General features: G+C 40.3%; 1 protein-coding gene across 4 annotated transcripts; it reads left to right on the top strand.

The window, feature by feature from the left end:
- The first annotated feature begins 1,327 nt into the window (after nucleotides 1–1,327).
- Nucleotides 1,328–17,012, top strand: ZNF35 (zinc finger protein 35). 4 transcript variants are annotated; one of them, XR_007129558.1, is made up of 6 exons: nucleotides 1,328–1,931; nucleotides 3,637–3,955; nucleotides 4,932–5,076; nucleotides 10,158–12,501; nucleotides 13,382–13,491; nucleotides 16,587–17,012. XR_007129558.1 is itself a non-coding variant. In XM_047742489.1 (4 exons), the coding sequence occupies exons 2-4, from the start codon at nucleotides 3,764–3,766 to the stop codon at nucleotides 11,402–11,404; spliced, it is 1,584 nt and encodes a 527-aa protein (XP_047598445.1). In that variant the 5' UTR covers nucleotides 1,328–1,931; nucleotides 3,637–3,763; the 3' UTR covers nucleotides 11,405–14,056. The 4 variants fall into 4 exon arrangements, 1 of the variants encoding a protein (XP_047598445.1); XR_007129553.1 differs by having other exon boundaries at nucleotides 10,158–13,491; XR_007129554.1 differs by lacking the exon at nucleotides 16,587–17,012 and having other exon boundaries at nucleotides 13,382–14,056.
- The last annotated feature ends 312 nt before the right edge of the window (nucleotides 17,013–17,324 follow it).

Below are 17,324 nucleotides of genomic sequence, written 5' to 3'. Positions count from 1 at the left end.
GTCTGTTGCTGAGGATGTTAAATGATACACTCTGGAAAACAGTTTGGCAGTTGCTTGCAAAACCGAATATGCACTATGATATGACCCAGTTTGTGTACTCCTGAGCATTTACCCCCCAGAGAAATGAAAACTTAACTCAGATGTAACACATGTACATCACTGTTCACAGCAGTTTTATTTCTAATAGTCAAAATCTGTAAGATCTAAAATCTGTAAGTAAGATCTAATAGTCAGAATCTGTAAGTAACACAAATAGCTTCAACAAGTGGCCAAAACTTCGTGGTTTTTTGAGGTTTTATTTATTTATTTGACAGAGACACAGCGAGAGAGGGAGCACAAGCAGGAGAGTGGGAGAGGGATAACCAGGCTTCCAGCTGAGCAGGCGGCTGGATGCGAGGCTCCATCCCAGGACCCCAGGATCATGACCTGAGCTGAAGGCAGCCACTTAAAAATTGAGCCACCCAGGCGCCCCTTCAGAACAGTATTCTATTTATACCATGAATAATAGTACTCTGTAATAAAATGGAATGACCCATTGCTGCAATGACAAGTGAATTTAAAGAAAATTATGCTGAGTTTGAAAAAAAAAAATCCCATCTCTAAAGGTTGTATTCTGTATGGTTCTATTTATATAATGTTATAAAATGACAAAACTATATAGAGGTGAAAGATTAATGGTTGCCAGAGGTTGGGGATGGTGGGAGGGAATAGGAGGGAGAGAGAGGGATAGCACTTAGGAAGGTCTTTGTAATGTTGGAACAGTAGTGTATCTTGATTCTGGTAGTGGTTACACAAATACACGTGGTAAAATGATGTAGAAGTCTACACAAACATTGTACCAGTGTCAATTTCCTCTTTTTATATTAATAATTATTTAAGTTGTACTTGTTGAGGGAAACTGGGGGAAGGGTATTATCTTTCTAACTTCCTGGGTGTCTTTAAAAATAAAAGGTAAAACAAGACCTTAAAAAAGCCATAACCAAACGCACTGTGTGAAACCGATTTGAAAGCATAATGATGAAATATAAGTTTTAGGATAGTTGGGGAGATTTGAATATGATTGGATATTAGATGATATTAGGAAATTGTTCATTTTCTTACCATTATGTAATGGTGGTATTATAACGTTTGGAGAATATTATTATTAAAGGATGCATTTTGGTGTTTGGAATGAAGTGGTTTGATGCTTACAACTTTCAAAATATTTTTCAGTATATATATAGAGAGAAGGAAAACGTAGCCACATGTTGAGTCCAAATGCAAGATACAGGTATTCATGGTACCATTCTTTCAACTTTTCTGTACCGTTTGTATTTCAAAATAAAACGTTTGAGGCAAAATTATCAGAGTTTTCTAGAGACAAATGCTTTCTGGCTTCAGGCTCCTGCGTATGTGCCTCGCGTAAGCACTGCCGAGTCAGGGGATGTACCCTCCGCTGAAGCTCAGGGTCACAATACACCTGCACCCTCCTAAACACTTGCTCCCATTCCTGGTCCGAGGCCGTATTGGACACCCACAGAGAAGACAGCACCTCCGAGATTCCTAGAGAGGCCGGCCTGGCGACTTGGGAAGCCGGAAGCCCGTCTCGAGGCACTTCCTGTCCGGTCATTGTTCTCGCGCCGCCAGGCGCAGCTCGTCGGATCCTGCCAGCCTTTTGCTACAAACCCTGTGAGCTCCGGCCGGCTCTCTTCCGTGAACACGGTCAGTGGGGTTGGCCAGGGTGAGCACGGACGTCGCAGGTGCGGGAGGGGCCATCCCGGGGGCGGACTGCCGCGACCTCACTTCGGGGGCCCAGGGTTGTCTGTCCCTAGGGCGGCTCCGCGTCCCAACACTTTAGAAACACGGCTGCCGCCTGCTGGGGGTCTGGACACGGACCTTGGACACGGACAGCACCAGGGGCCAGGCTCACCACGGAAACAGGGCTGTTTGAGGTATGAAGGGGGGAGGAGGTGGGTTGCCACATCTGGAAATAGGGAAAAGACACTGAAAGGGAAGCCCTTGATAGGGGACTGCTATCTGGTGTGGAGGTAAGAGTGCTCGAAGGAGGTAGTCCGCCTGTAAGCCGGTGAGATGAGTGAAGGGCCTCGTACATGGTAGAATTTACTAGTCATGGAAAGAATAAGCCTCCAGGATTGAGAATTGTTCCAGAACTGAAAGTATTATTGCCTTATGTAAGAAATTCCGTGTGTCCGGTAAATTTCCAATAAGTTGACATAGGAGAAAGCATGGGATTACTTCAATAATAGCAAAAGTGGACTTAATAAAATTTGGCACCCCCCCCATAAAACTGAAGGGGAATAGAAAAATTTTAATTTCTTCATTGTAAAGTAAACTAGTAAGCTCGTTTTATTCACCGGTTAAACAACAAAAACAACAACAAAGATCTGCTGGCTTGGCTCTGATACAAGGGTGTTGGTGGTGTGATTTGTTGTGATCTTTTTAGAAAGCAATTTAGCACTGGATATCAACCATGAAATCCTTAAACTAGTAATCTCTCTATCCTGAAGGTATAATTCAGCAGAAGAAAGAAGTTTGCACAGAAAAAAATTTTACATTGTTAAGACTATAAACTGGAAACAAAACTCCTTTCTCTAAAGTAATGGCTCATAAATAGGGTTGGTTAAGTTATAATATAGCTATAATTGGGAATACTATGCCAGAATGAGGTAGTTCTGCATGTAATTATACTGAAAAATCTATCTAAGACTGTGGAATAGTATGCGAAATACAGAAATTGAGTTTAAATGCAGAAAAATGCACAAGTGTGATCTAATCTCTGGGGGAAAATAAGCAGTATATGTAAAGGTATACATTATCTGAATGGAAATGGAGAGAAAACATTGATGACTGATAACTACAGTTTGTATGTGTGTAGGGCATGTATTTACTTGCACATATTTCTTGATCCTTTTTGGATGAGAATGACAGATTAGGAGAATTAATACTATAGGTTATTGTATAGCTACTGAAAATAACCATGAAGAATGATAATATAAAGCTTCTTTTTTTTTTAAATCTTAAGAGTAATATGAGGCATTTGGAAGAAATGGAAAAATTAAACATCAAACAAGAAGAAGCTCAAACTACCTGTAAATACAGTCACCTAGAGATGACCACCCTTAAATGGTGTCTAGACTCTCAGTCTTTTTCTTGAGATTCTTTAGTTTATGCTATTGTGTATTTAAAAAAAAAAAAAAAGAAAACAAAAAAACCATGGTGATAATTGTGAAAATATATATCCCCATAGTTAAAAACAAAAAGTTTAATAATTCATAGTTGTCAGTGGTTTAAAGTTTTCTCTTAAAAGAAATATCTTAGATTCAGTGCTCCAGCTTTTTGAGGGTGGAGTAGGGCTGATATTTCTTAGTCATTTCCTGTATTTTTCAGGTTTTACAATAAAAATACATTAACTGTATAATCAGGAAAAAATCAACAAACATATAAAGCTGTTTGTAATGTGACTACTGTGGGAATAAATTACGTGTTTGCAGTTGAACTCTCTCCATCCTATGAAGGAGGACTAGAGCTGACTCTTACTGTAGTGGCTGCTGCCTAAGCACTGGTGAATTGGCCAGTAGGCTTAACGGTATCCAGACAAATCTCTGCTTATACTAACAATGTTTTCTGGTTTTTCAGTAGACAGCCTTCATCTTGGCCCTGGGAAGAAATTCAGAAAGAAATTTTTAAAACTTAAAGATTAGATGGGGCTTGACCTCTGCTGGGCAGCCCCCAGCTATAAGAGTTCCTGTCCTGAGCAAAGAAGATGAGTGCACAACCAAGAGAGGCCATGGCCTTAGCTCCCTGGGGCTCATTGACAGTGAAAAAGGAGGAGGAAGAGGAAGAAAACTTCATGGGTCAGGCATCCAGCCAACAAGTACACTCTGAGAACATAAAAATCTGGGCTTCTGGGGAAGGTCCTCAGATAGGCCTTGATATATCAGAACAGGAGAAAAAGGTAAATAGTGGTCTGGGAGGAGAGACCTGAAGACCTCAAGTGGTTTCAGAGGGGACTACGTCCCTCTGCTTCCACATCTAGAGTATTATTTCCTGGCTAGGTCTCTGGCCTTTAGCCTTTGGAATATAATAGAAATAGTTTCTTCTGATTGATGGGACATTTAGTGCTTCCTGTAAACCAGTCGTTCTCAAACCTTGCTATACAGAATTAATTGGGGAGCTTTTTAGAAAATTGTGATGCTCATGCCATACTTGGTTCCAATTAAAATGAGAATCTTGCTGTGTGACTCAGACATCTGTGTTTTTAAAAAACTCTTCAGGTGACTCCAGTCAGAATCTGATAGCTCTAACTTATGCTTCTCAAAATTTAATATGATTTAATATCTCAAATTTTAATCACCAGGAGGTCTTGTTAAAATGCAGATTCTGATTCAGAAGGCCTGGGTTAAGATTCTGTACTTTTCACAAATTCCCAGGTGATGGTGATCTGTGGGTTGCATTTCATGTATTTCATGTAGCGAGGCTATACACTGTACTGTGTTCTGTAATGTTTTCAAACTTTGCTCCTTAACATCACTAGCCAGAAATCTCTTTCCCAAAGATCATAATCTTGCTTCTCTGATCTTTAGACCTCAGAAAACTCTACCCTGGAAAATCTCCTCATATGCTCTTTTCATGCACTTTCTGGCAAGCTAGTTTTGGATGCAAGAGTGGGCAATGCAGTGAAATCAAAGTGATAGAGAAGAACATTGCAGGCTTGATTCTCTGACTCATGCTGGGGATCAGAGAAGACCCTGACTTTATTTTCCTTTATTTTTGTTCATTTGTTTGTTTTTGTTTTCAAGTTAAAAATCTTTTTAAAAATGTGTTTTTTATGGTCTCCAGGAATAGGTACTTATGTTTCATCTTCAGAACTAATCAGATCACCTCCCACTGACAATCCCCTCATAAACTGACCTATGCTTTCTTGTCTTTAGGGTCCAAACATGTACTGGGACATGGCTGTCATCCTGAAAGCAACACAGGAGGCACCTGCTACCTCAGCCATTGGCAGCTACTCATTACCAGGGACTCTGGCCAAGAGTGAGATACTGGAGACTCATGGGATCATGACCTCTCTAGGTAAGGTTCAACCCCCGGATTCGGAATCTGACCACTGGGGTTTCTCAAAAATCTATTAAGAGACTGGTGGTCTGGTCTCCTAACTTGAGAAGCATGGAGTACTGAGGTATCAGAACTATCAGGGAGAGCTGGATAGAGGAATGCCAAAAGATGCATATGCATTTGTCACAGGAGATGGCTTATTTTGCACACAGTCTTAACACATCAGACAAACTCAGGTGGACTCCCAAATTCTCCATTAATCACATTTACTGATTAGCAAGTTTTATATCTGTTTACATACGGAGACACATCCTCTTCATATGCTTTGTGTATATCATTGGTTGGTGCTAACTAAGATAGGAATCGTCCGTTTTTGTGGTGATTTTGAGGAAATGTCCTGGAAATGTTCTGTTTTTATAAATCTTTATGCAGATTCCAGAGGATTTTGAGCAGGTGTGTCAGCTATGCTGATGTTCAAAGCTCGGTCTTCATGGATGGTACAGATGGCTGGCTTATCACCTGGTTCTGTCTCTAAGCTGGGATTCAGGCTATGTCTGACTGGCAATGGCAGAAGCTTACCTGTGGAGGAGTGATGTGTAACTGTGGGTCAAGAATATGGTATCCATGGGCCCTGTGTTGTAGAAGTAATCTCTGGATGACTGCCAAGGCCCTTCTGGCACTCACATTCAATAAATCTACCTGGTGCAGAGCTACACCTGAATATTTTGAACCCACTCTGCTCTCTAACCCATTCCTCAGACTGACCACTTTCTTAAATCAGTATTGTGCAGAAGGTTAGGATTATTACCTTTCATTTTCTTGTCTCTTCTTTAATCATTCCCCCTAACTGTCAGCAGCTTCTGTTGCCTACTTTCTGCTCTCTATTCCATTCTCTCTGGTACATTTTGTGTATTATCACTTCTTTTCTGTTTGCTTGCTTTGGTGGTCATTCACTGTGTTAACTCTAGCACTGACACCCATCCCCCAGTCACTGTTTTCCTTCTTTGCCTCCTACCTCAAGACCCTGTTCCAAGCCCAAATTTACCTTTCTGTGTGCTGCCAGCTGCTTGCATAGCAGCAGGTAACAGCAGTGACAGAGCTCTAGGAATTAAGAGAAAGATCTGAATGCAGTTGCTGCCCTGCATTTGATAATTCTGTGACCTTGAACAAATTGTTTCTCTCTCGACCTCCATTTCCTGTTCTGTCAGCTGGAGTGTATTCATTCAGTAAAACAGGATTTTGTAGGGGCCTGCTTACTATGTGCTGGGTAGTGTGATGGGTGAATAAGGGTGAATAAAACAGTCGTGTCCTTTTTTTTTTTTTTAAGCTCCCACACAGGTGAAGGAGAATAGTTTCATCTTGATGATAAAATGTATAATACACATGAGTACGTTTTGGAAATTTTGATGTGTTACTGGTGGTTAACATTTGAAAGAGTTTTATCTGCATTTTCCTATGTATTAATTACTATTGAATTTATTAAAGTTTTGCATTTAAAACCAAGTTTTTAAACATTTAAACATAATTTATTTTTATTCTACATATATACCTAGGAAAATTTTTATAAAAATGAGAATATTTGTACTTTTTCTTTGATTATGTTTCATTAACCTGAGGTTTTACAGTTTTTTAAAACTTTTTAAAGCATTTTGTTCTACCTACATATCAATTTCTTTATATAAAAATTTCCTCATTTTCATTCTCAAATAAAAATATATAAAATGTATTAAGTTTCAAATTTAATATACAATTCTTTAAAACATTTCAAACACCTAAGTAGGCAGACTTTCTAATCTTATGTATAAAATCTTGATAAACACATGGCTTTTGTAAATCTAATTAATGACTTACAAATTTAGTAAATTAAATTACCTTTCCTATTGTATAATACATTCACCAGGTAAGATGGCAGACTTGTATGGCATTTCAGATCTCTTTTTAAAAAAATGAAAGGAAAGAATTGATTTCAAAAGTTATTACTTTGCCTATCCTCTAGTTGATTATAAGTACATTTTTAGTTTATTTCTTTACTAGGGTTACAATAATCCTTCAAGATCCAAAAAAGGAAAAATACCATCTCAAATAAGCGAGAGGTATAGATTCTACACTATTGGCTAATTAATAACCCAAGGGGATATGAGCTTGAGTACACAGAATGAGCCTTCTTTCCTTTTCTTATACCCTGGGCATTGTCCAAGATCCTCGCTCTTCATCCCTGTGATGCAACTGTTAAATAACCACTACATGGAGACCTTTGTAGGCCACAGTTGTACCTGCTTCTGTAATAATTTTGACAGAGAGCATGATGCAAATAAAAGGAATTGTTTCTGTTATTGGTTCTAATTAGTCCATAATTCCCACCAGTCTTCTCTTTCATGTCTTTCTAGTGTTCTCAGTCTCATGGTAAAACAGGTAGGAATGAGGTCAGGGGATGGAACTGAGGTCATAGACTAAAGAATTCTTGGACTTTGCTCTTGTTGGAGAGAAGCTTGATGGGGGATGGGTTAAGTGATGATACGGGGCTAAAGGAAAGAAGAAGGAAATGGAAAAGAGTGGGGGGGAAATGTTAGAAACGAGAAAAATTAGATGAGATGTATGGGAAAAAGAAAAGTAGAGAACATAAAAGAGAAGAAAGTAATGAGCAAAAGAAAAGCAGAAGACACATGAAACCATTACAAGGAAAAAATCAGAATATTTCACACACACTAATTTTTTAAAATAAAAACCAAGAGAGGAGAAATGAAGAGGCAGTAAGGGAAAGAGTGGGGAAAAAAATAAGATAAGAAAGAAGATACGGAGACAGATGGTGACTATACTTAGGGTGGTGAGCATGGAATGTATGTATGGAATTGTTGAATTAATATGTTGTACACTTGAAACTAACATAAGACTGTATGTTAATTATACTTAAAAAAATAAAGGAAAAAAATGAGGTGAGGGCAGTTAAACTACAGGGAGAAAAATAGAATAGATGTGAGAAAGATACCAGAAGAGTAGGAATAGAAATAACTGGAAAAATAGTAGCATTTTAGTATTTGTTGTCGGCACATTCATTGCTCTGCTATATGCAGCCCTCACGTATTGCCTTTTTCCAGCATCACCCATCTTTATCTGAATGATTGTGATGGGAGTGTCATGTAACTGTTGTCATAACCAGGCATAGTGGGCTGTTTCCCTGCCCACCCTTGATGCTTTGTATCCCGACATCCCTCTCACTCACTCATCTCCTAGGTTGGAGAATTGCCTGGTCTGTGCTGGTGGATGTTTTGTAGATGCTAGATTCTCCCCTCTACAGCTGCTGCATGACCTGCAGCTCACAGCTTTCCTGCTTACTTTTAAGCTGACACCAGTAGGAATATCTCCCCTCTGGAGGCTTGCCTCCCACTGTTGATTGCCCTTGTTTCTTCTTATCTGGGTAGTGCTCTTGAGCTTGGTATAATTCAAATACTGTTGAAAGGTTCATTCTTCCAGCACTAAGCTCCATGGGTACACATTCTTAGATCAAGGGTAGTAGGGGTAGAGAGGAGACAAATGTAAAGAATTACGATGTTACTGACTGCAGGCCCCCTTTTCTGACACCATTAGGGTTTTGAGGCAACTAGAACAGTCCTGGTCAAGAGTTTTAAAACTTAGGATGTTTTGGTGTTTTCGTGATATTGGCATAATGGAACAGGCTGTATAATGTCTCCAACTTAACTCAGAAAGATTAGCTTTTCTTGACACAAAGCGAAGCTGTTAGCTCAACACAAGGGTTCAGCTGTTTACTCTGTTCACATTCTTTAGTCCCTTCTAGGGTTGCCATCTATCACCATAACAACTCCTATGCCCTAAGGTTCATCTTTGCTCCTGGGCCCTAACATATGGACCCATAGCACAGCTCAAAGTCACTGCAGACCCTCACAGAGTCACATTCTATGCTCCAAGGCTATTCTCAGGCATTGCTATAGACTAACTCAGTTAATGTTTTCAGGGTTTATGGGATAGATATTGTCCCTACTTTGGAGATGAGGAAACGGGCACAGAGAAGTTAAATTACTAACCCAAAGTCATGCAGCTGGTAATGGCAGAGCAGGTATTTGAAACCAAGCAGTCTGGTTCCACAATCCATGTTCTTTTTTTTTTTTTTTAAAGATTTTATTTATTTATTTGAGAGAGAGGCATTGAGAGAGATCATGAGAGGGGAGAAGGTCAGAGGGAGAAGCAGACTCTCTGGAGTTCGGAGCCTGGTGCAGGACTCGATTCCAGGACCCTGGGATCATGACCTGAGCCAAAGGCAGTTGCTTAACCAACTGAGCCACCCAGGCACCCCACAATCCCCATTCTTAACCTCTGTGCTGCATAGCATTTCAATGTTTCAGGTCTCTTAGCTGTTCTGGTCCTTCTGGCATGCAGTGTGACCCTTTGTGGCCATTCTTATTCTTTCTTTGATATCCAGCTTCCTCATGCACAAAAGTCTAGGTTGCATAGATCTTCATTTCCAGGGATGGAATGTCCCTAATTAACTGGTTGGTTGTAAGCAAATCCACACTAAGTGGCTAAGGTAAGGAAGCAAGCCTGGGTAGAGATTGGTGTCCTTCATAACTGGTCTTACTTGTAAGATCATCATACAGGGGCACCTGGGTGGCTCAGTGGGTTAAAGCCTCTGCCTTCGGCTCAGGTCATGATCCCAGGGTCCTGGGATCGACTCCTGCGTCGGGCTCTCTGCTTGGCAGGGAGCCTGCTTCCTCCTCTCTCTCTGCCTGCCTCTCTGCCTACTTGTGACCTCTCTCCCTCTCATTCTGTGTCAAATAAATAAAAAATATCTTTAAAAAAAAAAAAAAGATCCTTCATCATACAATCAGGAGAGCTGTCTGAAGATGGCTTTCCTGGCATGAGGCAGTAGGTTGGATGTCTACTGGAAGTGCTGGAAAGACCATGAATCAGTGGATTCTGCTGTGGGTGTGGGAGGGAGAGGTGATGTGGGGGGAATTCTTTCCTTTGATGAAGACATTTTATGTACGCTGAAGTCACGTACTTCTGCTATTTATCACTTGATGATGCTGTTCTTTTTCTTGGCCAGAATGTCAGCTGACATTTTTACTTTCTATTTATTGTTTCAGGTGCTGAAACCAAGAACCCACAGTTATTGGTTCCAAAAACTGAGATATGTGATGAAGCAGAAAAACCATTCATAAAGTCAGGAAGAATCCAGAAAGTTAATCCTCAAGGATCTGAGTTAGGAGAAGCCTGTGAAAAAGGGAACCTGTTAAAGAGGCAGAGAATTAAGAGGGAAAAGAAAGATTTCAGACATGTGACAGTGAAGGACTGTCATGTACCTGAAAGCTTCAAAGTAGAGGAAGATCAGAAATGTCAGAAATCTGGGGAAAGATACAGCCTTAGTTGTAGCTCTTTAAAAAATCAGAAGAGCCAGCCTGGACAGAAACCTTTTACATGTAGTGTGTGTGGGAAAGGCTTTAGTCAGAGTGCAAACCTCGTAGTGCATCAGCGTATCCACACAGGGGAGAAGCCCTTCGAATGTCATGAGTGTGGGAAAGCCTTCATTCAGAGTGCAAACCTTGTTGTGCATCAGCGAATCCACACTGGACAGAAACCATATGTTTGTTCAAAATGTGGGAAAGCCTTCACTCAGAGTTCAAATCTGACCGTACATCAAAAAATCCACTCCTTAGAAAAAACCTTTAAGTGCAGTGAATGTGAAAAAGCCTTCAGTTATAGCTCACAACTTGCTCGGCACCAGAAAGTTCACATTACAGAAAAATGCTATGAATGTAATGAGTGTGGGAAAACATTTACTCGGAGCTCAAACCTCATTGTCCACCAGAGGATCCACACTGGGGAGAAGCCCTTTGCCTGTAATGATTGTGGCAAAGCCTTCACCCAGAGTGCAAATCTTATTGTACATCAACGAAGCCATACTGGTGAAAAGCCATATGAGTGTAAAGAGTGTGGAAAAGCCTTTAGTTGTTTTTCACACCTTATTGTGCACCAGAGAATTCACACTGCGGAGAAACCTTATGATTGCAGTGAGTGTGGAAAAGCCTTCAGTCAGCTGTCTTGCCTTATTGTGCATCAGAGGATTCACAGTGGAGATCTTCCTTATGTGTGTAATGAGTGTGGGAAGGCCTTCACGTGTAGCTCATACCTGCTTATTCATCAGAGAATTCATAACGGAGAAAAACCTTACACATGCAATGAGTGTGGCAAGGCCTTCCGGCAGAGGTCAAGCCTCACTGTGCACCAGAGAACCCACACTGGGGAGAAGCCCTATGAGTGTGCCAAGTGTGGTGCAGCTTTCATTTCTAACTCACACCTCATGCGACACCACAGAACCCATCTTGTTGAGTAATAAGTACTTGTTACTCCAGGCATTGATCATAATCCACTACACCCTGATTGGACACGTTTTTGCTGTTTTGTTCCTCTGTAAAAATGAGACCCACCATGTTCTTAAAAGTAACAGTTTTCAAGAATGTATCACAGAAGCATTTCAGAGGCTGACTTAAAAAACATGGAAGCTAAGCACCTAAAGGCAAGGACTCTAACTGTACCAGCATTGGTCATGTTTGATATGGAACGTGGCTTTCTTAGAAATGGGTCATACAAACCTAAGTCATAAAGATCCTATTTGAGGAAAGGTATTTTAACTTAATCTTGTTTTTTAAAACTCTTAGTTTCTTGAGCAATGGGCAGGTTATTGCTATAAGGCTGCGTGGTGGGATTCTGAACTTTGAATCTTGTATTTTAGTATTTTGGGTTAGGAAGCAGTGGTTAGTTAAGGAGACTGCATGGGGTAGCAATTCACCAACAACTCACCTGTGAACATTTATAAGCTTTCCATTCCTTAGGCAATTTAAACATTAAAAGAAAGAAAACCAAAACATTAACTATCTGTTGCTCCTAAAATGGATAGAAGTAGGAAAACAGCTATTTCTCTTAATTGTGTATACCTCATGAACCTTATAGTAAAGTTCTAGGGACATCTCATGAGTCTTCCATTCTGCCGTCTGTGTGGCCAAGCACTTGAGGATTGATGGAGACAAAACACCGGGGCCACAAATACTGCCAGGCAGTATTCATTTGCTAACATCAACAACTCTCCCAAGTGACCCTGACTTCATTGCATTCTATCGTAGTGAGATACCTCTAATATCTAATAGTCCCCTTTCCAGATAGAGTCAAAGAATAAAGCTTGCAGAGAGGCATGTCCATATTACCTATGCTTGTTCTGCTCAGACCCAGCCCGGGGTCTCAGTTTGAGTGTCATTCTCACTTTTTGGCTGGTCTTCAGAAGAAATAATGGAGTCCTTCTAATTTTGAGAGGACCAAAGAGGGAAATACAGGAAGAGGGAGGAGGCAGAGTGGGACTCCTAAGGTCTTTACTTTTTTGAGAAGTTGAAAGGTATTGGAATGTGAAAACTTAGAAAGATGAAGAAACTGGCTAAGGTAAGATAAACTTTTGTTACCGTTGAGCCTTTATTCCTGGAAAAAATGATTTATAAAACTATGCAATAGGTAGAGCTATATAATATTGCCTTGTATTTAATATAGAACTTAATTCTTTGTTTATATACCTTCATGTATAGAATCAAAATTCCCCAATTCTTCTCTTATTCTTTCACATAGATCCTTAGAACACTGAAGGAAGCGTTTGCCCCATTTAGCTGAAAGTGTTCAAACAACAAAAAACAGCCTACGTTCAAATCCAGGATTTAAATCGGGTTCTCTGTTCTGTGCTGTGTCTAACCACCTGTAATTCCCACTCAGATCTGCCGAGAGCCTGAGAAGGAGGTATATGGTCTCTTTCAGGTGAGGAAGCTGAGGTGACAGGTTTTCGGATGTGCCTTAGGCAGTGTGACTAGTAAGCAGCAAATCTGAAACTGGAATTTGAGTTTTCCCAAGTTCTGGGTCTGCCTCTTCACCCTGCTGGGCAAGAGCATATAAAAAAGCCCTACCTGGTGATAAGCTATCTGGTGCAACTCTCACGTAGAAGTCCCACCATTGGGACTCTTGCTGGCGCATTTGTTTTATATTTTACAGAGCACTTTCATGTACAGAAGGCATAAACAAGAAAGCTTATTTCCTCTTTCTCCCCTTCAACCATGGTCTTTCATTCAAGCATGTGCATCACCTTTTCCAAGTTTGCACTCTAAAATCATACACAATTCTAAGAAATTAATAGGATTCAAAAGTGAGAATCAAAAAGGCTCATGCACTCACTGACCTTGAAAGTAACTGTTCCTGTCCCCCACCTGGGAGTGGAGAGATCCAAAGATAATACCATGTATCTGCTGAGGAACGAGCTTGGGTTTTTTCCCCCCTGCAGGATTAGGAAGCCCGGAAGAGAGGGAGAGCAGGTCTGAAGATTGGGAATAAATCTGTGACATGGAGCTGTCAAAAGACCAAAAATGCACTTTCCTGAAAGATAACAACCAGGTTAGGATCCTTAGGACAGTTAAATTGTTTTAGCTTCACATTGTATGTTCATCCTCCTATTTGAATGCTTGTCATGGATGATTGTGATTTCCTGAAAGATTGTTGTTCATAGGCAGTTCAAAAAGGCCATGCAGGTGATTGTGATGTAAAGCTAGATTTGGGCATCACTGACCCAGCCTTGTAGTGTTAACAGTGGTATTCACTTGGCTGCATGTTAGAATCACCTAGTGTACTTAAAATTATTTTTTCATTCTCAGGATCAAGTTTTTGTTTTGTTGTCCCCCCCGCCCCCCAATTCTGGAGGGGAATCCAGTGTGTAACCAAGATAAGGGACACTTCAGTCAAATAAATTCTGCAGGCCACAAATGCATGTGATCAAAGGTAGAGTGGGGAAGCTTTAGTATAAAGATGTAGATGTGCAGAGTGCTTTGTGTGGTTTCAGCAAAACAGGATGCTAACGATCTTGGCTGCATTGGATGTCCTGTACCTTGGCTGTAAGGATTGTGTGCCCTAACTTTATTTGTATTTTAGGTGAATATACCAAATATATATATGAGCAAACCAAGTTTTACACAACATACTTTCATATTCCCCATTCAACAAAATTACTTTTTACATTTCTACTGTATTTCATTTCCAGGTCTTTATTTCCACAGACCTGCACCCAGGTTCAGGACCTCCAATCCTACACAAATCATGTGAGCCTAGTGGATTACCAGGCCAGATCCTTACTCAGCTAACAAATCGTACTTCCAATTCATTTCTAGCCCTCAAAATAAATCACTGCCCTCCTTTTTTGGTATGGTTTTGGGTAGATGAGAAGTGACTACTCTCAGTTGTCACTGTTGGCTTAGGTTTTTCTTTTCCTAGAGGTCAACTCCTTTCTCCCTTGGCTGTTATTTCTAGAAGCGAATGGGAACTCAAGACCTGTTTCTTAAGTTGCTGAGAGCTATCAAAGCCAGGACAATTGATGGGTATTAAGAGTAGAGCCAAAAGTCCCAAGTGGGTGCAACAGTTATGTATTAAGGGGAGCACAGTGATGTGAAAGTGATAATAAAATCTTGTACTTTGGGGGGCATGGGAGAGAGGATCATCATTGACATACATACACTCACACCCCTCAATTGCCCATGGATTCCTCCAAGCTCAGGACGAAGTTTTTGGGCAAAGCTAATCTATGTTCTGGGTCCCTTCCCTCCCTTGCCGCGGCAGTTTGGTGTCCTTTCACATCTGTCACTTTGCTTGCTCCTCCATCCAGTGTTCTCAATCTTTCTGGGCTCACAGTCCCTTTGAGGATCTAATGGAAGTTGTAAAGCCTCTTCCAAAGAAATGCGGATAGCACATTCAGTTTTTTGCTCATTTGTGGGAGCATATAGTTTCACTGAGGCCAGTTCTTGAATCCTCTAGGGCCTAAAGTCACACCTGGGGATTGTACTACATAATTGCCAGTGGCATTAAAAAAAAAAAAAAATGAGGTCTAGAAGCTCTGGATGTTGCCCCCAAACAACCTTCTATATCTTGCTTTTCCTGGATTCCTTCCTTAAGCAAATTACAGCATTATCCAGCACCCAAACTGGAAATCCAGGACGTATTTCTGGCTTTCTGTGTATCATTCTTTTGCTACAACAGTACTTTTCACTCTGTGGCAAACATGGTGCTAGTTCCTGGAGTCCAAAGGCAAATAAGGCCTACCAAATCCTTCTGATGTTTCATAGGAAGCCTCTCTGGACCTTTTAACATGATTTACTAAGGTCTTCACAGTTTCTTTCCAACCTTATCTTTCCAGTTTCCATGTACTTTTTTACTGTAGACTGGAGGCATGGGCTTGCTTTTCTCTGTGCCTTTGATCACACTGTTTCCGGTGCTTATTACCACCACCTCTTATCCACCCCCCTATCTACTGAGCCTAGCTTTAGATTTCTTTTAAAATTTGATTCCAATCTCATCTTTGGGAGCCCTCTGACTGCCATTTAGCAAGTATATATTTAGAAGTATGGAAGAGCATATGGTATGTATCTACTTTATGCTTTAAAGTGAAAAAAATGGATTAATAATTGTGTATATAGTACAGTTCTCATATAATGTTTCATATACTCTGTACTGTTAAAACATAGCAGATAAGTTATATGAAGGAAATATAAGAAAATGTAAGTGGGTTAAATGATATTCACAGCCATACAGATAGATGGTAAACTGCAGAACTTAGGCTCAAACCCAGTCCTATAGATTATAGAATTATGGGTGATTAAAAGTCATTTTTTAAAGTAATTTCCACATTTTCTATAAGGAACAAGAATTTTATAATCAGGAAGAGAATAAATTCTTATATTTACATATTTGGTTTTATTGTATTAACTATAAACAGTATTTTAAATCTGTATTTTAAGATGTGGGTATACCCTGCCATTTCTTTCTCCTTCCCTTTCCACCTCTCTGCCTCTGACAATGTCAAGTCTGATTCTTGAACTCTATTCTGTAACCATAGTTAGTCCTTTATGCTTTGTTTATTGACTTGTTCTAAAAATTGAAAATAAACAGCATGGATGTTATTATGACCATATAAATATTGCAGATCTAAGTAGCTTGCTATGACTACACACACACACACACACACACACACACACACACACACTGCATTTTGTTTTTACTGTAGTTTTGTCTTTCTTTTCCCCTTGTACTGATGGCTTTTAGCATACTCTGAGTGATTTTCAGATTCTCTATTCAATTAGATACTCTCTTGAGTCCTCTTTTCTCTCTTCAAGTGATCTCTAGCTTCCTGCAGTGTTCTGTCCTTGACGTTTTCCTGCCTACTGTTCTGTTGTTATACAGAACTTCATTGTGTCCTGAATTGTACATGTTTCTCTTTTTTCGTTAACTCCATCATTTCACTGCAGCACACCTTCAAGTCACTTGCCAAGAAAGAGTACATGAAAGACAAAATTACTGAGGACTTATATATAAAAAAACATCTTTCTCTGTCCTCAATCGTGATTGGTACTTTGGCTCTATAATTTTACCTTGAAAACTTTCCCCAGAACTTGTAGATGCCTGGTTCCAATCTGATTTTTTAAAAATTTTATATATTTATTTGTCAGAGAGAGCACAAACGGGGAGCAGCAGGCAGAGGGAGAAGAAGCATGCTCCCGGCTGAGCAAGGAGCCTGATGTGGGACTTGATCCCGGACTTTGGAATCATGACCTGAGCTGAAGGTAGCCACGTAACCAACTGAGTCCCTCCAGTCTGATTCTTATTTCTTTTACAGTAAATACTACTTGCATTACTGTGATCCGTTCCCAAACGCCCATGCCTGGAAGCTTTTAAAGTCACCTCTTTATTCTTGGTGCACTCGGTTTCCCAGTATACTCAGTGGAATTTTTCAATCTAGTGACTCAAGTTACTTTTATTCTTGGAAATTTTCTTGTGTTATGTAATAATTCCCCCTCCCATCCCCCCCCCCCCCGTTTTTACTCTTTCTGGAATTCCTGTCAATCAAATATTGAAGCTTGTGGATTGATCCTCAACTGTTTTCTGTGTTATTTTTTTTTTTTTGTTTTTTTAAAGATTTTATTTATTTATTTGACAGACAGAGATCACAAGTAGGCAGAGAGGCAGGCAGAGAGAGAGGAAGGGAAGCAGGCTCCCTGCTGAGCAGAGAGCCCGACGCGGGACTTGATCCCAGGACCCTGAGATCACGACCTGAGCCAAAGGCAGCGGCTCAACCCACTGAGCCACCCAGGCGCCCCTGTTTTCTGTGTTATTACCATGTCCTTGTTTTATGCTATTTTCAGGGAGAATACCTTCATTATTTTTCAACCTGTTTAGTGAATTTCTGA

This window comes from Lutra lutra, chromosome 1 (assembly GCF_902655055.1).
Source record: "Lutra lutra chromosome 1, mLutLut1.2, whole genome shotgun sequence".
Taxonomy (NCBI): domain Eukaryota; kingdom Metazoa; phylum Chordata; class Mammalia; order Carnivora; family Mustelidae; genus Lutra; species Lutra lutra.
This window is presented reverse-complemented; position numbering and strand designations above follow the sequence as displayed.